At 38.4% G+C, this 26,113-nt stretch overlaps 1 protein-coding gene across 1 annotated transcript; it reads right to left on the reverse strand.

Annotated features, from left to right (window-relative positions):
- Window positions 1-768: 768 nt before the first annotated feature.
- itgb3a (integrin beta 3a) lies at window positions 769-26,113 on the reverse strand. Its single transcript, XM_077212243.1, has 15 exons — window positions 25,637-26,113; window positions 25,327-25,412; window positions 20,167-20,371; window positions 19,018-19,270; window positions 18,752-18,914; window positions 18,277-18,438; window positions 14,471-14,566; window positions 14,270-14,359; window positions 13,786-13,920; window positions 10,966-11,395; window positions 8,748-8,970; window positions 6,480-6,577; window positions 6,004-6,123; window positions 5,498-5,664; window positions 769-2,372 (listed from the first exon to the last, which is right to left on the reverse strand). Exons 1-15 carry the CDS (start codon window positions 25,824-25,826, stop codon window positions 2,307-2,309), a joined length of 2,484 nt encoding a protein of 827 aa, XP_077068358.1. The 5' UTR covers window positions 25,827-26,113; the 3' UTR covers window positions 769-2,306.

A 26,113-nucleotide genomic window follows, 5' to 3' on the forward strand; every position in this document is an offset into this window, starting at 1 on the left:
TGAATCATCATTTGAAAAGTTTAAAGGGCCAACAACAAAATAGTACAAATAAAGTGAAGCTGATGTAAGTGAGGAAGTGAATAATAACATTGTGTCTAAAGCAATTTTAATGCCCAAACACAGCTGTGTCTTACACAAGTATAATGTGAGTCATTTGCGGGTGTTTGATGAAACTGCATTAGCTTATTACCTCCTGTGTGAAGGATCTAAGGATTCCCAATAGCATTAGCAACCTACGTGCATGTTACTTTAATAGATCAACCATACATCTGTGTTGTTTTATTTTCTTTGTTTTTTATATGATTTAATTTTATAATGAGTCATGTAGTTGTCAAACATCCAGACGAAGTCTGAGCATCAAGAAAGTCAGGCGAAGTCCGAGTATTGAAACTTATAGCATACACAGCTAAGATTAAATTCAATATAGCCTAATCTTTTTAGTATCATCACTTCGTCTCCTGCTTCTGCTCTTCCCTGGCTTGCTCAGTCAAACTCTCAGGCTGATAAAAGACTGATATCTTCTGTCAGGGATTCGGCATCCGGAGTCAGATCTGATATTTCTGACATTTCTGGCGTGGAGATCCATCCGAGAATCATGCACACATCGGAAGAATTGAAAGACTGTCTTTTCAGTCTCTCAATAAAATGTGCAAATGTGAGAGGAGAGCCTAGAAACAGATCAACAAACTGGAAATAGAATCTGTTGCTATTTCGATGTCTGATGAGCCATATGCATTCCAGAATTTCACATACCCGTTTCATCATGACTCGAGGAAATTAGATTTATTTGAAAACTGTTTGTTGGACAGAGAAATAGCAAACCAGTTCAGTTCTCTTAAATTATTTATCCGATGAAGTGTGTCTGTTACATTCATGATTTTGCCAAGTAGGACATGCTCCTGGATCAGCATGGAATTAAAATTCAGAAGATGACAATTGTAGAAATCATTCATCAAGAAGATTCTCTCACTGAAAATTAGGCTAAATAGAATTGTAAACATTAGATTCTGTCAAAATCTCCAAAAAAGTTAGACCGGACCTGTCTTATTTCTCTACCAAATGGAATTGCAAAAACAATTGCAATTTGTAGACAGGTTATACGCTAGGGGGCGTTAGACTCTTCTTCTGAAAGAGTAGAGAATCTCCAGATCAAAACACATGTGCAGAAAAAGCAGAAACCAGCGATAACATATGTAGTCATATCCATTTGTAAAATAACGCAATCATCAACATTAAACAGCATAAAAATCAAAACTGCCTAACTTTACCGAATGAAATGTCGACCCAGGACGAGCTATAGGACTGTGCAAGCATTAGGGGTGTTGATGGACTCAATCTACTTCATTTATGTTTTGATCATCGTTCTCTGAATCAGATCCAGATGTAGTCTTTGACAAAATCATAAATGTGAAAATTATCAAAAATTCTGGCGTTGGCAGGCAACATTTTTTCACAAACGCTGGTGTAGAAAGAGTTAAAATACAGTAAATGTATACCAGCAGAGCAACTCAAAGTATTTAGTGCAGGAATGTAGCATAAGAACAGAATAATTTTATGGGACATTTACATAACACCATTTTCAACTAAAAATGGAAAAAAAGTTGTCTGTTCATGTACACAATAACAGTGTTTTGGGGGCCTGAAAACAAACTTTTGAAAACGATACCGTTATCGCCTCCATGTAAACTACAAAAACGTGAATTTGTGAAAACTTACCGGCCAGTCAGTGAAAATTGACCAGCGCATGTGTATTACATGTTCAGGCAGTAGTGTTTCTTTAAAAAGTGACATCGCCAATTACTGGCCTGGCATGAAGAATACAGCATTTTAAGTCGTTTTCGCGGATCAGTGTGAGCGGGATCGTTTCGACAACATTGTCGTCTGTATGCGAAAAACACAAAGGAAAGGAAACACTTTTCTGTTTTCAGTAAATTGTTATGTAAACGTACCCTTAAAGTCACACCAATTCCACAACAGCATTACAGCATTGTCATATGCTGCATAATTAATATCATAAAATAACAACTGTTTGTTTAACATATATAACAACATTTCTTATTAACAAAATGACACCGTGGAGGTAACTGTGGTATAAGTGGAAAAACTGACTTTGGACCATTGAATTATTCAAAATTGTAATTGCTGTTGCACTGACCATGTTCACACACTGTAGCTATAATTGTCACTCCTGAGTGCTTAATCCTGTTCTATACACATTCATATAAGATTAAAGCGTATTCTTGGCTGAGACGTGTTGTCGAGATGATCAGTAGTTGTTCTTGACAGAAGCAGATGTGGTTTCCTTCTTAACTGCCACGATACGCCACATTTTGGAAGGTGCTGGTGGCTCCTTTGTAGAGTGGATTATTAGCCTTAAAGACAGGAAAGAGTTTCATAATGACCAGTGCTGCAGAGCTCATATGTATTAATAATTAAAGGGATAATTCACCCAAAAATGAAAATTCTGTCAGTATTTACTCACCCTCATGTTGTTCCAACCCCGTAAGACCTTCGTTCATCTTTGGAACACGAATTAAGATATTTTTGATTAAATCTGAGAGCTGGATCACTCCTCCATAGGCTTCTTGAGGGATTGAACTTGTTTCCCGAAAAGTTATTAAAGACATCGTTAAAATAGTCCAAGTGACTACAGTGGCTCAATCTTAAGTTTATCAAGCAACGAGAATACTTTTTGTGCGCAAAACCCACGCAAAAATAACGACTTTATTTCAACTATTCATTTCCTTCTCTGTGGGCCTCGAGTCAGTTAACTTAGTGTGATTGCGTAGAGCTACGTCACACGGAGGCTCACTATTGGCCGACGGTGGTCATGTGGGTGATGCGTGTGACGTACAACAACAGAAGCGCTGCGCTGTTAAACTAGTAACCTGACTCGAGGCCCAGAGAGAAGGAAATGAATAGTTGAAATAAAGTCGTTATATTTGGGGGGTTTGTGCACAAAATGTATTCTCGTTGTTTGATAAACTTAGGATTGAGCCACTGTAGTCACTTGGACTATTTTAATGATGTCTTTAATAACTATTCGGGGAACAAGTGTCAATCCCTGAAGAAGCCTATGGAGGAGTGATCCAGCTCTCAGATTTCATCAAAAATATCTTAATTTGTGTTCCGAAGATGAACGAAGCAGAATTTTCATTTTTGGGTGAACTAACCCTTTAAAGGTGCAATGTGTCAACATTTTGAGTATCTATTAACAGAAATGCAATATGACATCCATAACTATGTTTTCAGTGGTGTATAAAGAACTTACTTAATAAACCGTAATGTTTTTATTACCTAAGAATGAGACATTTACATCTACATAACCGCGGGCACCCCCCTCTAAGAAGGTCGACATATTGTGACGTCATGTTTCTACCGTAGCTGAACACGAACAAACAGCGCTACAGAGCGCGTTTCGTCACTACCTTGAAAGAGAAGCAGCAGAAAGCTAGAAGCTAGCCATGAACACCGTGAGTAGTGACTTTTCCCTTGTCAGTGGTGTAAAATATGTAGTTGGATTGTTTCATGTAACTTAGTTCTTCTCCCTCGCTGTGTGGTTATGTTCGTGAGACAGCTGATTAGTACTCTTGTCATTGACTGTAATACAACGTTACAGGAATCACCAACCCGTCGATCGCGGTCGACAAGTCGATCTTGTAAGCATTGTAAGTCGATACCGAAGAGTTTTCAAAATCAGAGAAAAAAAGCCTATTGTGTGTAGTAAATGGTGACTAGGGGATGCGGAGGCGCGCGCGCTGTACAATCATGCCATTTTTGCCGCGCGCACCTTTGGGCTCATGCGGACGCGTCGAGTTTAAACATGGCTTTACGCTTTAACCAGCTCAGCCACAGTAACAGCTCATATTGAGCCAGCTAAACTTTTACTACCCTGTTAGAAAAAAAATATAGTTGCATAGTTTCATGTGGTTCTCCCTCACTGTATTATGGGTTTGCTATGTGGGGGGAAATGTGCTGGTTACGTTTGTGTGACAATCAGCTGATTACTATTATTATATTATATATTAAGACCCTTGATCCTCACCTGACTATGGCTTTGTAAACTTTATCCATGATGTGGTTTATAATGGACTGTGGTACAGAAACAGTGACAATGTTACACACTCTTAGCTTACTCTGGCTATTCTCTGCTGTCTCAGACGACGATATGTTTGTCCAGTTTCAGGCACCGTAGCTTCTACGAAAGGGAGGGGTGAGCGGTGGGCTGAGCCCTCAGTGCAACTCGCAACCGAACCGCTAGATGTCGCTAAAAATCACACACTGCACCTTTAAAGTTTGCAAGATTAACCACAAGCACATCTGTACTTCTCACTTTGACCACTTGGTGTCCATTTCACACCAGTCTTGGTGTTGAATGACTTTATCTTTCCTGAATGTTATCAAAATCGTAACACTTTATATTTGTTAACATGAACTAACAATGAAATAATTAATAAATCTTAATGTTTAATTAATTTACTCAAACGTAATTAAAAATCAAAAGTGGATCTATTAATATTTAATGGACCTGAGCTAACCTGAACTAACAGGGAGTATTTTATTTTATTAACTAACGTAAACAAAGATAAACTGTTAGAAATGTGTTGCTCATTGTTAGTTAATGCATTAATGGGACCTTATTGTAGTTACCATCAAAATCATATTACACCTCTATGATTCTACTCTCTAAGAAAAAAGGTTCAATGGGGTTCTATATAAAACCCTAGGGTTTTTGACTCAGTTTTAAAGAACCTTTTAAACCAAAAAGGTTCTATAAAAGACAAATGTCACTTCATATTTAAAGTTTTTTTCTATTAATACAGTATGTTTATGTGCTGTCGAATTAAAACTAAATTGATTTGTTAAAGATAAAGCCATAAAATTATCCCATGATGGGAAACCCTAAAATGTTCCATATATGAAGCAACAGACAGAAAACTTTAAAGGGTAACTAAACACTAAAACAACTTTATTTAGTTAATGATATGTAAGAATGGAGCTTCATAAATGCTGTTCATTGAATCGAGTAAATTTTTTGACATTTGTGTTTAAAGTGTTTTAATTCTACAATAGGCCTATATGGTGTAAAAACGTCTGAGTGCTGCCCTCTTCAGGTTGAACGGTGGCTACTGCAGTTGAATTTTCCTATTGGAAGTTATGGTACCCTCTGACGTCACAGGGTACCAGCTAACCACACCCTTGCCTACGGTGCGAGCCCCCCCTCCCCCTCCGCTTTTCCAGCTTTTTTCAAATATTGCCTGTAGGTGGAGTCAGGCTCTGACCAGGGGTTTAGTTACCCTTTAAGGTTCTATATAGAACCTTTTCTTAGGTGACAGTGGTGTTATTTTGTCTGAGATTAAACATGGCAAGACTGTGAGCATGCTGGAAGTTCTGAGAGGAAGAAAGACTAGTGTTAGAGAAATGCTGATAACACCTGATAAGACAATACCAACAGAATATGGATGGTGTTGCATAATAGTCTGAATGCTCGTCTCACCGCTTCCCACTTAGCCTTTGCTTTCTCTTCCTCAAACTTGGCAAATTCATGACGGTCGTGAATGGTGACCAGGAGCTTCCACACCAAAAGCGCAGCCAAACCCAGCAGCAGGACCGCACCAGCAACCGATAGAGCAACCACCAAGAAGTCAGGACCGTTCGGACACTCTGTGAAAAAGAAAGAAATCATACTTTATATTCAGTTGCCATTTGAACTGATCTCTTCAAGATCTATTATTCTGTTCAATAACTAAGTGTCATCGTGTGGTCACACATGGAGAGGGGATGAGGATCCAATTTGAGATCAGTTTAGATTTAATAAAAGAAACAAAACACTCAGGAGCACAGTCTTCTATTTCAGACGCAGCGAGAGAATCTGTGACAGTAGGAGAGGTACAGCCAGTATTTAACAGTCTCTCACAGAAACACAGAGATTTTTTTAGCAGGAGGAGCGTTTGACAGCTACATGTCACATATTGTCTCTCTCTGCCCCTTCTCTTCGCTCACCTGGTTCTTTAACAAGATAGAGAAAGGATTTTCCACTGGCATCTTCATAATACTGGAAGTTCTGAACACAGTCATCCTCATCCTTGTAGCTGCAGTTCACTGCGTTCTTCTCGTGAAAGACTGGAGAGAACAGATGATAATTAACTCTGCGAGAACAACAACTGAACACAATATACTACATGAAAACCTTAAAATTAAGTCACATATAGCCAAATGAAGCGGAGGTAAATAATGGCATTTTTAGCAGAAATCAAAATACTGAAATTAGGCGTATACACTTTGTCCGTGTAAAATAGAAAACTGTTGTTTTAAATTGTAATAATGTTTCACAAAATCACTATTTTAGATCAAATAAATGCATCCTTGTTGAGCATAAGAGACTTGTTTCAGAAACATTTTTAAAAATCTGAGTGTATTAATATAGGCTACTGCGGTTGGAAGGCATGTATTGTGGATTGGTTGGAGATAGAGATTACCCAGCTCATCCACCGGCACAATCTCATCTCTGCAGAAGTGATTGCAGTTCTTCTCAAATAGATCCCCTCTCTTATAGTGTTTACACTCCACACACTCCCTGCAGAGGCACACATAAATCCACTTTAAACAGTTAAGTAAAGAAAGGGGAAAAAAAGCACCTAAACATACTCAATGTCCACAGACAAACATTAAGCTACCTAAATTAAGATTTACCGTGGTTTATTGATTTTTACATAAATATTCAAAACTTTCACCCTCTTTAAGTCACAGTCATAGTTCAAATTACGGGGGGTATTGGGGGGGGTCCGACCCTCATACATGAGACTTGGACCCTCCCAAAAGGGATGAAAATAATAATTTTCGGGGTACTGAATGTAATGAAATGAAATGTAATAAAATATAATCTTAGCCTATCCAAAATTGTATGTATTTAGATGCAGTATTACCAACACATACCAACAATTCAGAAAATAATCTAATGAAATACGATTTTCAAACCCCTTACACCCCATTACGCTGAACCATTCCTCTGGTCCGTTCAGACTGTGTTCTTTGCCATGGTTCTTTGATATCACTTCATAGCTGTCAAATCGTACGTACCTGGTGTGTCAGCAAAAAATTAAGAGTAAATGGCTGAATCAACTTTAATCTCTGCCTATAGTTTTTACTGCCATGTATATCATCATGCGTTGTGCTTTGTATGTTATGAGCAGCTTGTCATCTAAACAGGTTTTCAGAACTCTCTTAATTTGGTTGTTCATAGTATTTCTCTTCTATAATGAAGTCATAGTCTAGCTAGCTAAAAGTTCACGCATCTCCTGAAGCTCTCTGTACCAAGCAAATATTGTCCGTATCTTGGTGAAACTACGCCAAGAATGGTTGCATTAATGCAAGCAGTTATTTATCTCACGGACAAGGTTGTTGGATGGAAACATGCTCAAATGTGCGTGTTTGAACTGCTACAGAAGCTTTCACAGAATTTCACATATAGATTAGTGGTTCTCGTGTGTAGGCCTATATAAAATGAAGAGTGACGTCACCAGTCGAAATAGATGTACCCCCCGAAGCTCATGGTATAATTCGAACACTGGTCACAATATATACATTTTTGTTGAGATATCACTCCAAAGTAGTTTCATTTAATTTTCGTAAACGAAAACTGAAACTAAGACTAAAACTATTTGTCAAAAAACATTTTCGTAAACTGAAATAAAATAGAAATGTCAACATAAATGAAAAAATAATACGAAACGAAACTAACAACAGTTACTGAAAATAAAACTGAAATAAAATAATAATTAGCAAAAATAAATAATTTTATTATTTTTATTAGTTTTCGTAATTAATAAGCTCTCATCCTGTACCGGAAAATTAAGTTTTTTCCATTGGACTGCGCTACTTTATTTTTCAATGTAAATAGGACAGATGTATGACTCTTTTGCAGCCTTAAGAAGCCAAAATGGCCAAGTAAGTAGGCCTATTTCGATCATGTCTAGACCGTATGCGAAAACAGCTGTAGGTCTACCTTAATTCCAGGTAAGATAACCATCTCATATCGAAACTTAATAAATCAACAAGATACCACACATATTAGACAGAAGACCACACTGATGAGAAAACGGAAAAAACAAATAGCATACCCACAAACAGACATACATTTGTCAAAGTAAAAGTATACTAAATGTCATGAATACGAGTATAACTGTGAGTATATGATATTAAAATATACAATGGACAAAAAGCATAAATTGAGCAATACAAGAATAATATTTAAAATGATTAATCATAGAAATAACCATAAAAGAATAATCATAATTATCATACGCATATTTTTCTTTCTTTTACACCACATGTTTAACAAGATTTCATCTTTAATATGAATGAGTATAGATGAATAATTTTTACTTTTATACTGTTAAGTTGCACTTGTTTGGTTCTTTGTTCAATCTCAAACTATTTTTTTTATCATTAAGATGTTAGCACACAAGTTAACTGTAAACTGCAAACATTAAACTTTGCTAAATTAAATGTATATTACTGGAAGTATTCTGTTAACTCTGCTTAACTATAATTACAAAAACTGAAACTAAATATATAAAAACTAAATATAAATGTGTTCACAAAATGAAACCTAAACTAAAACTAAACTGAAATTTATAGGAAATTTGAAAATGATGAAATACAAACTAATTTAAAATCTATAATAACCTTGATCTGAACTTCATCCTCACCAAGATAGGAAAGCGTGCCGACACACACACACTCACTTTTTGATGGTGCAGGCGTCTGGGCAGGTGGGGCACTTCTCACAGGTTGATCCATAAGCTCCTGGCTGAGTGCACTCACAGACACCACACACACAGTGTCCACGCCCACTACAGATTATTCCTCCACTCCCCATACAGGTGTCTGTGCGGGTCGAACAGTCACAGGTCTCGCCGGACCATCCCGGACTACAGTGACAGGACCCGCAGTTGCACTCACCTTTACCTAACGGAGACAACAAACATATTAATGGCTGTTAATGACTTTATATGCAAGTAATCTCAGGGCATTGCTGAAGGTGATCATGAGGTTTTTCATTAAAGGTTTTTTCACCCAAAATGAAAATTCTGTAAAAGAAATGTAGGCTATTATTTTTTCAATGGAACATAAAAGTAGAAATCTACAAGCAGCTCTTGATATACAATGGCCGTTCATAGTGACTACAAAAGCAAAACTGTAAAAAAAAAAGTATAGACAAGTATCATTAACATGGTCCATATAATTATAAATGCCTCTAATAACTTTGTGTGGCCATAAGTGTTACATGTATTGTTACATTTTCCAAAAAAAAAAACATCATTTGATCCAAAAGCTGTTTTCCTCATGTGGACCATTAAGATGCGTGAACATAAACTACTATTCAAAAGTGAGAAATATTTTTGGTAACACTTTTTTTTTAGGGTGCAAGTCTAAATTAATTAGTTGCTTATTAGCATGCATATTACTGAGATATTGGCTGTTTATTAGTACTTAAAAAGACACATATTAATGTCTTATTCTGCATGACCATATTCAACATCCCTTAGTCCTACCCAATACCTAAACTTAACAACTACCTAACTATTAATAACCAGTAATTAGGAGTTTATTGAGGCAAAAGCCCATATAGTTAATAGTGAGAATTGGACCCTAATCTAAAGTACGACTTATTGTGTGACTTATAAGTGTGACCATATTTTATAGAAGTCTCATATGTTCACCGAGGGTGCATTTATTTGCCCAAAAATAGAGTAAAAACAGTAATATTGAGAAATATTATTACAATTTAAAATAACTTTTTTCTATTTTACTCTATTTTAAAATATTTCTGTGATGGCAAAGCTGAATTTTCTGCATCATTACTCCAGTCCTCATGATCCTTCAGAAGTCATTATGCTGATTTGCTTCTCAAAATCTGTCTTATTGTTGTCAACGTTGGGCAGCCGTTGTGCTGTTTAATCATTTTTATGGAAACTGTGACAGATTTTTCACGATCCTTTGATGAATAGAAAGTTCAAAAGAACAGCATATATTTGAAATAAATGTTTTTTGTAAGATTATAAACGTCTTTACTGTCAATTCACATCACAATTTATGATCCAATCCATGCCGATTTTTTAACTAAAACATCACCATTTCCCCATTCACCATTTCAACACACAGAATTCATTAGAAAAGCAGTTGCTTAAACACAGTCACTATGTTAAGACTGAGTCTTAAGAACTAGCCTTACCAACTAGCAGTTAGCCAAGGAGTAACCAGTCATACTTAGTCATACGAAGTGATGTAACAATGCAGAATGTTTTCTGTGAAGGGTAGTGTTTAGGGATTGGGTTAAGGGGTAGAATATACAGCTTGTACAGTATAAAAATCATTGTGTCTATGGAAAGTCCATATAAAACATGAAACCCAACGTCGCTGTGTGTACGTGTGTGTGTACGTGTGTGTGTACGTGTGTGTACGTGTTCATTATACCCAGAGGCTATACTTTTTGACTCTAATTCTTCATATAGTTCAACCACCCACACATCAGCTCAAATATTGAGCTATTGTCTAATCAAACTATTTTCACAAGGCATTTAACTAACAATACCCATCACACATGCTACTGAAAGTCTCCCTTTTCCAACCAATACATTATTTCATGTATTTAACTCAATGTTTAGCTGAATAGAGAATATGACGTGATCAACATAAATCATGTGACAGGCTTCAGGCTGCTGGCACTCCAAACAGGATGTGCACAGACATGCAAAATTGAAGATCATCCTCCCATAACATCTAATAAATCCAGCGTATCTGAGTCAGACTGAGTCGCTGTTTGGTTGTAAACGTGGATCAAATTGCCTAATATGGTGAAACACTGTTCACGATGAGGCAAGAACAAAAATCTGTGAGTGATCCTTTACAAACATGCAATGCTTTATTTGTTCTTTTTAATGCCATTGTATCTAACCTTACCTGAGCACATCAGTCCTTTGGAACGGAGGCAGCTGAAGTCGTCACATTCACAGTACGGCCCCCAAACCTTCCCAAATTCACTCGTGCGACAGGCACACTGGCCGCACACACAGTTTCCGCGTCCGCTACAGGCCGGGGTTTCTGGGTTGGGGCTGCAGCTGTCTTGTTGGCTGGGTTTATATTCGCCCTCGGAGCACTCGCATCGAGAGCCCAGTCGGCCTGGATCGCACAGGCACACGCCGCACTCCAGGGTTCCATTGCCGTGATGACAGGACGGGCTGGCGGGCATCGAGGACTGTTGGCAGCTACATTCACAAGCAAAGTCCACAGTGACCTGAAGGCTGTCTTTAAAGCCCATTGGCTTCACGATGAAGGTCCGACTCTTTTCTTTGGGACAGCTGTGTAGTTTCGCCTCAATGTTAAATGAAACCTATGGGAAAGTAAGATAAGGAACTGTAGAGCATGGCACTAGCAATGTTGAGATGATGAGTTCGATTCATGAAAAAACGTGTGGCTTGCAATGTCAGTCACTTCTGAAAAAAGCATCTGTTAAATGTAAATACAGTCAAACCAAAATTTATTCAGACACCCTCAACATGTCTCACATAGTCACAGTTTTTTCGCTATAGTTTAGAAAATGGTAATAAAATATGAAAAGAACTCAGAGTTATCAAATCAGATGATATTTCACTGGTTTTGGCCATATTTCTGTTAGACTGTCTCAAAAATAAATTAGGTTGAATATCTGTCAGCTGTTAAATTTAAGAACACAATTAGACAATACCATTTTAGGTCAACCAATTACCAAGCAATGCTTAATTTTATTCAGTCTGCAGTGTAAAAAGGTTGCATTAGCAACTAAAGAAAAAACACTTCAGCAAAACATGGTCAGGTCAAGACTGAAAGTGTCTGAATAATTTTTGGTCCCAAATTTTTATACATTTTACTTGTAGTCCACTGTATGAAGAATTTCTGGGTATAATATGTCACAGTTTACTTTGTTTTGCTATCCTCACTTACATAAATGAACTATAGTTTCCTGCACCCGCCACTAGTAAAAATATATAAAACATCATATCTGATGACTAAATAATTTTTGGTTTGACTGTATATTCTTTGTTTACAAAGTAAACAGTGTTTAAATGTACCTCACAGAGTGATTTTAATACTGATGGGTAAACAAACTGTATACAGTGCCCTCCACAATTATTGGCACCCCTGTTTAAGATGTGGTCGAGGACTTCTAAAAATTCTCCTTTTTTTTTTAAAACAACATAGAACCCAAATGCAAAAAAAGAGAAAAATCCAACCTTTGATTTAAGTACATTACTTTAGTGGTAAAAAAAAAAAAATCACACATTTAGAAGAAAACAAAACTTGAAATGATGTGTCCCACAATTATTGGCACCCCTAACAATTCCGCTGAAAAATTTAATTGATTTTTTTTTAAATATATTTTTCTGTAGTTGCTAAAGTTGGTCAAGGTATCTAGGAACTTTTAATTAGTAATTCATGACTTCCTGTTTCCCTGGGGTATAAATATGACGTGACACAGAGGCCTAATTCTCTTACCCATTTGTCAACATGGCAAAGACAAGAGAACACACCATTCAAGTAAGGCAGATGTGTGTCGACCTTCGTACGTCAGGCAATGGCTACAAGAAAATAGCCACTCGCCTTAACTTGCCCGTATCTACAGTCAGAGGAATCATTAAGAAGTTTAAAACAACTGGAACAGTGACAAACAAGGCTGGAAGAGGTCCCAAGTTTATCTTGCCACAACGCACAGTGAGGAGGATGGTAAGAGAAGTTAAAAAAATCCTAAGCTCACTGTCACAGAATTGCATCAAAGAGTGGCATCTTAGGGTCACAAAGTCTCCAAAACAACCATCAGACGCTCTCTACATGCCAACAAGCTGTTTGGGAGGCATGCAAGGAAAAAGCCTTTTCTCACTAACACTCACAAACGTAAACGTCTGGAGTTTGCTAAGCGGCACTGGAACTTCAACTGGGATCGTGTGCTTTGGTCAGATGAGACTAAGATTGAGCTTTTTGGCAACAAACACTCAAATTGGGTCTGGCGTAAAACAAAAGATGAGTATGCCGAAAAGCACCTCATGTCCACCGTGAAGTATGGTGGAGGATCTGTGATGCTGTGGGCCTGTTTCTCTTCCAAAGGCCCTGGGAACCTTGTTAGGGTGCATGGCATTATGAACGCTTTGAACTACCAGGACATTTTAAATAAAAACCTGATGGCCTCTGCCAGAAAGCTGAAGATGGGTCGTCATTGGGTCTTTCAGCAGGATAATGATCCAAAACATGTGGCAAAATCTACACAAAAATGGTTCAGCAGTCACAAACTCAGCTCCCATGGCCATCTCAGTCCCCAGACCTCAACCCAATCAAAAACCTGTGGGGTGCATAAGAGAGGACCCAGGACACTGGATGATCTAGAAAGATTGTGCAAAGAAGAATGGTCAAAGATCCCTCTCTCTGTGTTCTCCAATCTTGTGAAATGTTATAGGAGGAGATTAAGTGCTGTCTTGTTGGCAAAAAGGGGTTGTACAAAGTATTAACATCAGGGGTGGCAATAATTGTGGGACACATGATTTCATTTTTTTTTTTTTTTTTTTACAAAAAAGTAATGTACTTAAATCTAAGGTTGGATTTTTTTCTCTTTTTTTGCATTTGGGTTTTATGTTGTTTTTAAAAAAAGGAGAATTTTTAGAAGTCCTCAACCACATCTTAAACAGGGGTGCCAATAATTGTGGAGGGCACTGTAGTTGCTAAATTTCTAACATCAGTACATCAGATGCTGACCATATCTCCGATTTTGAGTCCGTTGCAGGACCGGACACCTGCAATGACGTCTCCACCCAGGCATGTTGCGTTGATGAACAGCGATAACTCATCTGGCACACCCAACAGCTCCAGCTCAACCTTAGACCTGATCTTCTACAAAGACAAATGGCACATAGATCAAAGGTCAACCTCTCTGACTTCTCCCTTTATTTGAGTTTAAGCCCTGCTGGCTTGGAATGGTAAAATATAAGACTAATCAGAGTGGCATACAACCTACTACGATTTAAATGAAAGTATGTATACTTTATGCACATATACATTGTATTTTTGTAATATAATTGGAGAACACTGACTCTGGATGCTGTATATATTTACAATACTAATATCTGGTTAATTTTTAGGTTAGCCTAGGTTAACCTTAAAGATATCAGAGAACACATAATAATTCAAAGCAAAACAAAAAAGTTTTCATAACCAACAAATTCCTGCCAAAGTGACTTACCGCATATGCATCCAGAATGAGTTGCACAACATTTCCAGAGTCTTTAGTTAGCGTTCCGACTGCAGAACCAGGAATCAGCTCACTGTAATTCTGTCAGAATGCAGGAAACATGAAAAATCCCATTAATGTGTGTAAATGTGTGTAAATGTTATGCACAAACGTGTTGTAAGAATGTGTTTAACAAAAATCTAGTAAACTCACACGATATAGTGACACCATAGTGTTGGTTACAGCAAAGATGAGGTTGATGTTATTCTCAGATATCTTGTCCGAGATCATGCCAAGTGAGGGATAGTCCTTCAAATACACATACAACAAAACAAAAATTATATACAGTATCTCACAAAAGTGAGTACACCCCTCACATTTCAGCAAACATTTTAGTATATTTTCACAAGGGACAATACTATAGAAATGAAACTTGGGATATATTTTAGAGTAGCCAATGTGCTGCTTATATAGCAGTATATATCTACTGTCCTCTGAAAATAACTCAACACACAGCCATTATTGTCAAAATAGCTTTGTCAGTGTAATTCAACTATTGTGAAGCTGCCGCTTCATGCTAATGCAAAATAAATATGATCTGTATTCTTCTGACTTTCATTTGTCCGCGCTAACACTTTTTGCATGTTTTTTTCATAAAAATACGTCTGGCCAAAAGCATTGCATACCTGTGAACAGAAATTTGCAAGCGAAAACAACAGAGTCAGGAACTGCCAAACAGATTGATTGCGTAAAACAAACCTTTGAGTAAAAAAATAAACTGTTGCAGATGCCTAAATGACTTTTGTGTGCATGGGGCAAAAAAGTTCCCGAAATAACCCTGTACAGTTGCGTCTTTCTTTTAGTTGTGCTTACAGTTTTGGGACGATTTTCTCACTCGTTTATTTATGTAACATGTATGTGTGCATTTAAGGTACCATTTCGGCCACAAGAACGATGCTGGGCCAAAAGAAGATAAAATATGTGTTCTGGCGACTGGCGTATTTATTTAACCAATCAGAAAAGAGTAAATCGAGAGTCAGCGAGAAGCTCATTTGATTGGCTGCATGAAGAAAGTGGACCCGCCCTCCTCTTCGCGCTTGAAAAACTCAATGAGTTTTATTACCTTCATAATTCAGAAATACTATGGTGGCCGAGAGAGCTCAACAAGCTGCAACTGAAGAAAACGCATATAAATAAAAAAACACCCGCAAATTAATAAAACATCTTCAACAGTTTCACAACACATGTGTGCTCCAAATACTCACAACACAACCAAATACAGAAACGCGCTTCTTTTCTCAAATAGCACAGACAACAACGGAAATGTTTCCAGGGGATCCCAATGGTGACGAACCCGGCTGGGACATGCTTATTGCTCGTGAGCTCCCTATGCCCTGGCCTACTCCCTTCGAAGGGCAGAGCCCTTGAAGTGGGGACTTTGGAGTGAGCAGGGCACTTGTGTGCCATCATGTAGCCGTTTGGAACGCACATGGCGAAGGGAGCAACAAAAGACAACGTAATTTCCTCATTATTTTCAACTGGGATGTTCCCATGACAATGCAGCATGGTGTCCATCAGCTGTTCTGTTCTTACGACAGAAATTTCCTTTTTATTATTGTCAACATAACGTCTCGGTTACGTATGTAACCCTCATTCCCTGAAGGAGGGAATGGAGACATAGTCGACGTGTCGACTAATTGGGATCACGCTTAGTGAGCCTGTCATCTTCGAGTACTGTTAAAACGAGACCGCCAGGAATTCGTTCTCTTTCGTTGGAAAGGAATACGCTGCGGAAGCCACATCCTGCCCGCAGGGAGGTAAACATGTGGAGATGCACATATGGACTGGGCGGATTACCGGGCAGTACAGCATATGGAATGTCACTGGGGTGGTTCCAACCTATGACAGGGGGGGAGACTCAACCGGACAGTGACGGGCTCGCCACAGGGAGGCGTACCGAGGAAGAATACACATATGGGATCGCCGCAGGGATCACAACATATGGACCCAGCCTAACATAGGTTCACCTGTGCATACGAGTGATAGGCCTGGCTTTGGCTGTTCCGCCACGCCTGTTGCCGAAGGGTATGGAGGAACTCGACAGGGTTCGGCTAATAAGGGGTACTCAATGAAGCAAAATTTGCACACGTATCCAGTCCATAGGAGGGGAATGGCACGGTAAGCCGACACTTCAAACCGGCCTCACAGTGAAACTAGCTTCATGTGAATTAAGGGAGCCCACGGGAAGCAGCGGTTGACACATAGGCTAGTTCTCTAGCGAACGTGATAGGTGTCGCCCAGCCCCCAACTCTATTTATCATCTCTTCAGTGAGGCACTCTGTGTCTATGCCTAGGAGGGAGCAATACTCTCACTTAGGAGGAGCTCACCACCCAGATGGGCACGTGCACCTTGGGAAATCACCAAGATGAAGGTAACCACATGTAGTGGGCCAACCCCTGCTTGGAAACAGCCTTCACTTCTGTTGGTCTCCGTAACAGACAAGAGCTGGTCTGAGGTCCAGGCTTTGACAAAATAACAAAATGATAATTTGGGTGAACTACTCCTTTAAACCTTCTGTCAAGCAGGAGGAATTCTGGCATGCCAGAGGAACGATGGAGGATTTTCCATTGCGTAAGAGACAAATCAATCTGGAACTAGCAGCCCCAATGCCTCACTGAAAGCTTGTTGGTGCCAAATCGTCCTGTTCGCCTGAGAGAGGAGGTCCCGTCTCAGAGGGATGGGCCACGGGGTTGCTGTTAGCAGCTGCGTCAGTTCTGAGAACCAAGGTTCCTCCAGAGAGGGGCCATGAAGAGGACTACATGTTTGTATTTCCTAATTCGTCTAATGACCTGAGGGATCAGTGCGATCAGGGGAAAAGCGTAAAGGAGAAGGCTGGACCAGTCATGGGTGATGAGGTCAACCTCTGCATTTCCGAAGATCTCCCATATTTTGTGAACCATGTGGGGGTGAAGCATCCACTCCTCCGAGGGGACGTTGTTCGAGACAGCATGTCTGCCCCTTGGTTCAGTTTGCCCAACACATGCGCAACCACAGATAATGACAACCACAGTTCCCTTTCGATACTTTACTCGTACTGTTATGGGGAAAACTCAATTTTCTCAGAATTCTGAAGCCTATGCCAGATCGCCTGCTTTTATAGCCAGATGTCACGCCCATATTGGCGCGCACTGGCAGGCTTCTCTGCCATAGGCTCGTGCAGCTCCGCTGCCTCGCCATTAGTTTGTTTTATTATTCTGCACGAACCAATGGCCATGCAGTTTCACTGCGTGATTAAAAAAAACATTGTCATGTCATATCTGTATGTTTTGCAAAAAAAAACAAGTAAAAAAAAAAACAACTAGACTTGTAAGCTATAAGAGCTTTAAGCATGTCCCAGCCGGTTCGTGACTTATTGGGATCCTCTGGAAATATTTCCATTGTGGTCTGTGCTATTTGCAGCGCGTTTCTGTATTTGGTTGTGTTGTGATTATTTGGAGCACCCGTGTGTTGTAAAACTGATGAAAGTGTTTTCTTAATTTGCGGGTGTTTTTCTATTTGCATGTGCTTTCTTCAGTTGCAGAGCGTTGAGCTCTCTCGGCCACCGTAAAAATCATTATGATATGCTGATTTGCAGCTCAATAAATTTTTTTCTTATAATCAGTTGAAACAGTTGTGCTGCTTAATCATTTTGTGAAAAAACACAATACTTATTTTCAGGTTTCTTCGATAAATAGAAGATTCAATAGAATAGCATTTATTTAAGATAACTTTTGTCTCGACTACAGGTCTTTACTTTGAAAGGTTATACACACACAAACAAACACACACACACACACACACACACACACACACACACACACACACACACACACACACAAACATATATATATATATATATATATATATATATATATATATATATATATATATATATATATATATATATATATATATATATATATACACCACACATAGCGAGAGAAAGAGAGAGAGATTTGTCCAATATTTATTGACTGACCAGTATAGTGGACTTATCATATTCATTTTTGTCATTGATATAGCACTCTCCATCATGGGGCTGGACGATTCCAGCCAGCTTGGCATCCAAAGCCAAATGACTTCTGTCATCACTTGTGAAGATCAGCAAATGAGATGCATCAGGCCTCCATCCAATCTTTTCCTGGAAAAAAGATAAAGGAGGTCATACAGAAAGGTAAAGAGAACGGATGAAATGGATGAGACACAAACTAAGAAAATATTAGAGAGTACGAGGATATCATAGAGTTGTTTAATTAGTAGACCAAACCCAATCACATATGCCCGTTCACCCATATTCCTAGGGTTATGTTGTAGCTCAAAATGCTAATTTTCTTTAAGATTTGGGATTACAAACAGACCAGCTTTACTCAGATTACAGATTTATTTTTACATATTTATTTGTATTGTGTAAAGGATGAATATTGGCAGTTTTTCTTTGTGTGTGCTTTTGTTACCTTGCATACTACTGCTTGTATGATAGCATCAAATCCGCCCTCAGGGGCATCTCTGTTTCTGGACACTTTCTGTTTCTTCACTTCCTCTCTGAACCGCTCTACCTGCTCCGTCAGAGACAGCACATTGCGATAGCCGAATTGTGGTGGGCAGGGTTCAGAAGACCTACACCACACACAGCAGAGAAACAGATATCACTCAACTTAGTCACTCTCTTTAAATGTCATATGCTTTTCTACAGGACAATGTGAGATGAATTTGACTTTACTTATGGCAAGGGTTCTTGATGACTTCTTCAGAGTACATGTACATATAAGGTGAGAGCGTTTTGTCTACAAAAGCTCCAAATCCCATGCGTAGATTACTGGTGACGCCACGTAAGGCACTGGCCAGATCATTGCCAAGGGCATAAAGCGTCTGCAGGTCATCCTTCATGGTATTGGTCATGTCCATCAGGTAGTACAGGTCAACTGGGTAATCTGATACTTGCTTCACATTGACGGTGAATTGCTTTGAACCAGCTTAAAGAAATCGGAGGGAAGGAGTTAGAACTATCTAAATTTGAAGACAAAACTCATCTTTTTGACTTCTTTTTCTAATGGACATGGATTTTTTTGAGAACATGATCTGTTTGGGGTCAGAGAGACAATAAGACCCTTTTACTAGTCCATGAAACATACTTAATATTTAAATATAAGGTTTAAAAATCAGTTGTTCTACTCGAGGGATGATCTGTTCATAAACAGATCCTGAAATCTGAAACTGAAATATGATGATAAATATAATATTGGACTAGTGCGTTTTGATGTGGTCACAGTAACATACAATTTGTATTATTATTATTATTAATAAATATATATATATATATGAAAACAATGTAAAAATTCATTCTTTTTTTCCTCTGGGGCCCCAATAATCTAGATCATAAAATAAATTAAAACACAACATATATAAGAATAAATTATTGTTACTGTTGTTGTTGCTGTGGTATTATTGTCAGTGTTGTTAAAAAAATAATAATAATGGCAAAATTAAAACAAAATTATCTGGGGCACCAAAGATCAAGAACATAAAATTAATTTTTAACATTATTATTATTATTACTATTATTGTTGTTGTTAAAAAATTATAATAAAATAAAAGTTTAATAATATTTTTGTCTGGGACCCCAAAAATCGAGAACATAGTATCAGGGTTTAAGATGAGACGAGTGAAGTGGAGTGAAGTGAAGTGAAGGTGAAGGTGAAGGGGAAGTGATAAGAGAAGAAAGGAAAAGAAAAGGAAAGCTATGGGAAATTTACCAAAAAAATATGCAATGAGAAATATGTAATTGGATTGCAGTGGGAAATATGAGTTAATATTATTGAGGGAATATGCATCTGTAATAAACACATTTTGTTTTGTTGAAGTATCATACCTGGCCTGAGGGTCAGATGGATTTTTTGTGGTTGGATCTGAGTGATGTCGCTGGCTGAAACCCCTGCCTTGATACTCAGTGGTACATCCTCTAGGATCCTCATGCTGCTAACTGGAAACTCAATAAACTTTACGCCACAACCAGACTGAATGAGTCTGTCTTTGAGATCACACCGAGACAAACTTGACCCTCCCTTTCCGAAGATCTAACAGAGACACACATACATATACTGATAACCAGGGGTGGATTGGGGAGATGTAAAAAAAAAAAAAAAAAAGAGTGTATTGTGATTGTCAAAAGATTTGGTAACTAGACAGAATCAAGTTCAGTGACAACATGTAACAATGTTTACATGGTACAATGACTGGTAGGCTACTGTTTTTATTATTGCTTGACACAAATTTCACGATTTCAATTCAATTCAATTCTTGTGATTTGATTCCGATCTTGATTCAATATCGATTCATTTGGATAAAAATTAGGTACATTATATTATACCAGAGATGGGGGACTCGAGTCACATGACTTGACTCGAGTCTGACTCGAGTGCAAATTTAAGGACTTGAGACTTGCTTGACTAAATTAAGAAAATGACTTGACTTTGACTTGAGATCCAATGACTCGAGACTTGACATGACTTGAACTGTATGACTCGACAATGACTTTATATACATTTTTATATAAATCATCGCAACATCAATTGATGAACAAAATGAAAGCAAGGAATATCGGACACGACCATCACAACCTCAAACTTCATTCACCACGTCTAAAAGTAAGCTGTGGCTTGTTTAACCGGTTTGATAGTTAATTTGATTTGACTAACGTTAAATCTAGAGAGAACAGTGGTCAAAACAGCATGCCTCTACCTCTATATACAAAATTATGTTTTCAAATGTAGCTTAAGGCTGTCAATAGATTAAAATGATAATAATTAATGATGGCATATGTTTTGTATAACGTGCATAAATTCACACAGACACCCGCAAATCGCTCTTTCCAATGACGAAAAACAACATAGAAAACTGTTAATGATGTTTTGTCTTGTTTTATGTTTCTCTTGAAGCATGGTCAGATGTTATCAGAGGGTTGGGGGCAGGGCCGGATTAACCATTAGGGCAACTGGCCACTTGCCCAGGGGCCCACAACATCTAAGGGGCCCTGGGCACCAGGGGCGAAGTGGCAGTCGGGAGTTTCCCCGGTGGGCCAGCAGTGTTTCGAGGCCGCGAGGGCCGATCTGATCAAATGTATTCATTGCAAGTTCGCCATGCGCAATTGTGGCGCAAGCGAGGGGAAGAAAACAAATATTTTAGATAACGGAGCGTATATTTGCACTAAGTGCCTGTCTTTTTAGCAAAAAGACGCCCTTCACGGAATAACTACAGTGGCGCACGCGGGCGCGTGAAGTGCTAGAAAGCTGCTTTTGATGCGCTCTTTGAACAGCATGGTTATCTCGTGTTTTCTCCTAAATAAAAGCTCAAGGGTTTATTTCTTGCAAGTGAAGAAATTAGGACAAAAGTATTTTAATTTTCCTGTATTATAGTGTAATGTAGACTAAAATATACTTTTGAAATATTCATTTTCACTTATATAGTACATTTATAGGCTATATGGATTTTACGTCATAGGAATAATTATATAAATCATTATTACATTATTATTATAATTGTTTGGCATTCTAAAACACCATTGATAATGTAATGTAGACTGAGACTCTCATAACTAAAAAGATGTTTGAGCCCTCTTTATTTTCCTGGTACAAATCAATGCTTTTTCTTTGTTCAACGAGCAGTGCATGGGTTGAAGCTCTTAATTTTGATCTCTCAAAGAGCACGAGATTGATGCATTTAACCTTAAAATGTACAAAATTTTCTTGCGGGGGAGCATGCCCCCGAACCCCCATAGAGGCACAGAGGTCCACCCAACATATAGTTTTACAAAATTCCTATGGGAAAGAACAACCATTTATGAACTTTACTCCAGCATAGTACAACAAGGTTCCTTTTAAGTCAGTTAAACTGTAAATGCCATATTAAAATGTCCTTGGACAAAGTTTACATTTGGCCTGCCTAAGGGGGGGCCTACAAGACATTGTGCCCAGGGGCCTCTGAACTCTTAATCCGGCCCTGGTTGGGGGGCAAAATGCCAGCAGAATTAATATGGACCCAAAATTCAAGACGTGGTGGAAAAAATGGCCGTAGAATGATTTATTTTTATATTTATAACATATGATATTAAAAAATATTTCCAGAATATTGGCGCGATTGCCAAAGTGATTATGATTTTATACAACAGTTCAGTAAACAAAGAGTGGCTTCCAGAATGTTCCAGAATGAATCTGTCGTTTTAAACGAATCAGTTGAATGAATGCTTCTATTGCGCTTTTCCACTACACAGTACCAGCTCGCTCGGCTCGGCTCGACTCGACTCGCCTTTGTTTGGTTTTCCACTGTGTAAAAGTTGTACCTGTATCTGCTTTCGGGTACTTTTTTTCGTACCACCTCCGGCGAGGTTCTAAGCGAGCTGAGGCGAGCTAAGGCGATACGAAAATGTGACGTGCAAACAATGCCGACTGCTGATTGGTCAGAGAGAATCGTCACTATTCACTGCGTCATCATTGCACGCGCCAGATGGAGTATCCAGAATAACCCCGCCTTTTTTAAATAGTTTAGCCAGAGATAGTTACTAAACTTACTACTATTATTATGGCAACTCGGAAGAATACGCCGTGGTCAAACGAGGAGGTGCAGACATTCCTTTGTTTGGTTGCCGAAGAGAGGATCCAGCGAGAGCTTGATGGGGCAACGAGGAACGAAAGGCGTCGCTATGACAACCGGGTACTATTTGTGGCTACTTTCTGCAATGGAAAACGGAACGAAAAGCGAGTCGAGCCGAGTCTTGTACATTCGTACAAGACGGTGATTTGTCGCCACCTATTGGCAGTTTTAATTTCATAATTAAAAATATATAATTTATTATTTTTAGCATCTAATTATTTCTATATTAAAATGATTATATTTAAATCATTAATCTCATAACATTATATATGGTGTTGTAATTGCAGTATAAATGCATGGTTAGAAAAAACATTGTTAGAATGTCTGCCGGTGTGATATTCCATAAAAAAATATATAGCCTAAGCAAAGTTAAACATATGACATTTACTATAAAACCAATATAATTAATGCATCACAATTATGAATTTGCCTTCAAATGATTTATCTTCAACATTTTTCGTATAATTAGTTATTATAATAATAATAATAATTCCAAATTTTGATAATCATAAATACATGGTATAATAAATTATGTGAATATTATTAATATTACAATATAAATGTATAAGAAAGATCATCATTTCTGAGGGGAAAATTAATAAGGTTGAGGCCAATATAAACACTTTTTTTCTGTATGGTATTGTAACTTGACTTCGACTTGACTTGACCCTTAACAGGACTTAACTTGACTTGCTTGAAGTGAACCACTGACTTGACTTGACTTTACTTGGTTGTATGTACTGCGACTTAGACTTGCTTGAGACTTGATGGTAGGGACTTGAGACTTACTGAGAGGAGGGGTATAAACATTAAGTGACAGGGGCATCTGACGCACAGAAGCCAATGGCACATGGCACTATGCGTATGGGCACATCCGGTCTCCTGACATGTGTCACTGACATTATTGGCATGTGCCAGTGGATAGTGACGTGTCACTGACATCGCGGAACACTGACACTGTCGCGGAACAGGTTGCCGTCTTGTGACACCACAGTAGTGATTGACAGATGAGCTGAGCAGCTATACTGACGTAATTGTGAAACAAACGCCTATATGAGTGATATTTTTTAAATATATGTCAATTTAACGTTTTAAAGTCAGTAATTTTTCTCTCAAACATGTGTCACTGTGACACATCAGTAGCCTGTCTGAGTGGCATATAAGCCACTGAATGTTAAATATGTAATGCTAATGTTGTTGATCCCGCAAACTGCCCATCCTAGGAAACACAACGGAAAAATCCGAAGTTACTACGAATAGCGCATTAACAGTCGCATCTGTTACTGTGACCTTTATTTTTGCATGATGCTGCATGCACGCCAGTAGGTGTCAGTCAGTCCACACTGGGCAGCGCAAAATAACCTAAAACTTACGACAGTTGAGGAACATCTACGGGTGGTGTATTTGCTATGTATATTTGTCATTTGTTTGAGTAGCAACTGTACAGCAAAAATCAAATTTAAATAAACGAGTCATTAGAGTCTCTAAAACTTGTGACATGTGTCAGTGGATAGTGGCATGTGCCAATAAAACTTGGGAATTGTCGATGGATGCTTCATGTGCCATTGTCGCGGTACATGTCGGCGTAACGTTATGTTATGACACTCCAGTAGTGTAGACGCTGTATACCGGAGCATTATGTAGATGTGACATTATGAGATCTACAGAAGGAATGCATGTTCAGATTTATAAAAATTGGTTTATTTCTTATTACATAATTCCTTAAATGTATTTGTAAAAGATGAGTATAAGCAAAAACATAAAGCGATCGGTTCAGGTGCCGCTTGAACTGAGGCGATACAGCGATCTGTCACGTCACATTTACAAGCTCCAACTGGGGTAACCAGAAGTCCCGAAAAATTCGGAACAGTCTCGAAATTTTAACAGTTCTGAGTTCTCCCTACTCCCGAATCCGGCTCTGATTGTCCCAAAAATTCTACTAAAGCAAAATCTTGAGTAGTGGAGGTTGAGTCGTGAAGAGAGCGCAAGTTGCAGAAGTGAACAATGTCTCCATATTAGACTACACCTACCCCCCCCCCCAGCATATCTCAAATTTCAACCAATCTCATCTGGTCACCCTAGCTCCAACACGGTAGCCTACTATTTATTGTTTGAACTTAGTGATAAAATTGATACAATATTAAGAGCTGGGAATTTGTTTCATATCAAAAGTAACCTGTTCTTGTCTGTCGGTGTCTGTGTCCTCTTTGCTTCGCAATTATTCTCTGCGTAAGAAAATTGATGTGTGGCGTGAGAGCGTGTAAAAGTGTCATTGCGTGAGAGTTGGCTGTGATAACAACCAGAGTGAGACATTTCAAGCAGCTATTTGTGTGTCTATGCGAGTGTGTTTATTTGTGCATGTGGATGAAATTGTGTTTATTACCTCCTGAGTGCACCAGGCACAGGTTGGATGGATCGACAGACATTCTTTACAGCTACTCACTCCTCTGGAAGTGCAAATGTTAGAGCCTAGAGAAACAAGACTATCATTAATCTCATATAGATCTACATGCTTTAAATGGTTTATAGCCTCTTTAGAAAGTTCTTCTTTCAGGTTCCACAATAGTTTGTTGAACAAGTGAAAGAGTAGGCTAATCAAATGTATATAGGAAATAATAATAATAAAAAATCTTTGCAGCACATGCATTCTTTGTGTGATTAACTAAACAGCCAATAACAAAAGGCAAACTTACTTGTAGCTGAGGAAACTAGAAGTAAAACTGGTATCCAAACTTCCATCAAATTTATTCCCATTTTAACAGAACCAAACTGAATGCCTCCTGCTGTAGAAACTTTCAACTCTGATTCTCTGATGCACAAACTGGGAGTGGAAACTAACGTTCCGGAACATGTCAGGACAGATGACCAAATATGTTTCAGCATTCGTAAATGTTGTCTGTTTCATCATCAAGACACAAGGAAATGTATAACCACAGGCAAGTAAAGACCCAGCAACACTTGCTTCCTGTGCAATCTACTTAAAAAAATATATGTAGCCTATCTATAGCCTATAAAGAAATAAAGTAAAATTTACGCATTGTTTCTTTAGTGTAGGCTTGACCAATTCGAATTAATTCGTACGTATGACCCCGCCCTAAACCTTTACCCATCACTGACCGCAGAACCATACGTCACAGCAGTGTGAGGACGACAGCGGCAGTCTGATGCCG

The sequence above is a fragment of the Siphateles boraxobius genome, unplaced genomic scaffold (assembly GCF_051911475.1).
Source record: "Siphateles boraxobius isolate OS27281-9 unplaced genomic scaffold, OSU_SipBor_1 66, whole genome shotgun sequence".
Classification (NCBI taxonomy): domain Eukaryota; kingdom Metazoa; phylum Chordata; class Actinopteri; order Cypriniformes; family Leuciscidae; genus Siphateles; species Siphateles boraxobius.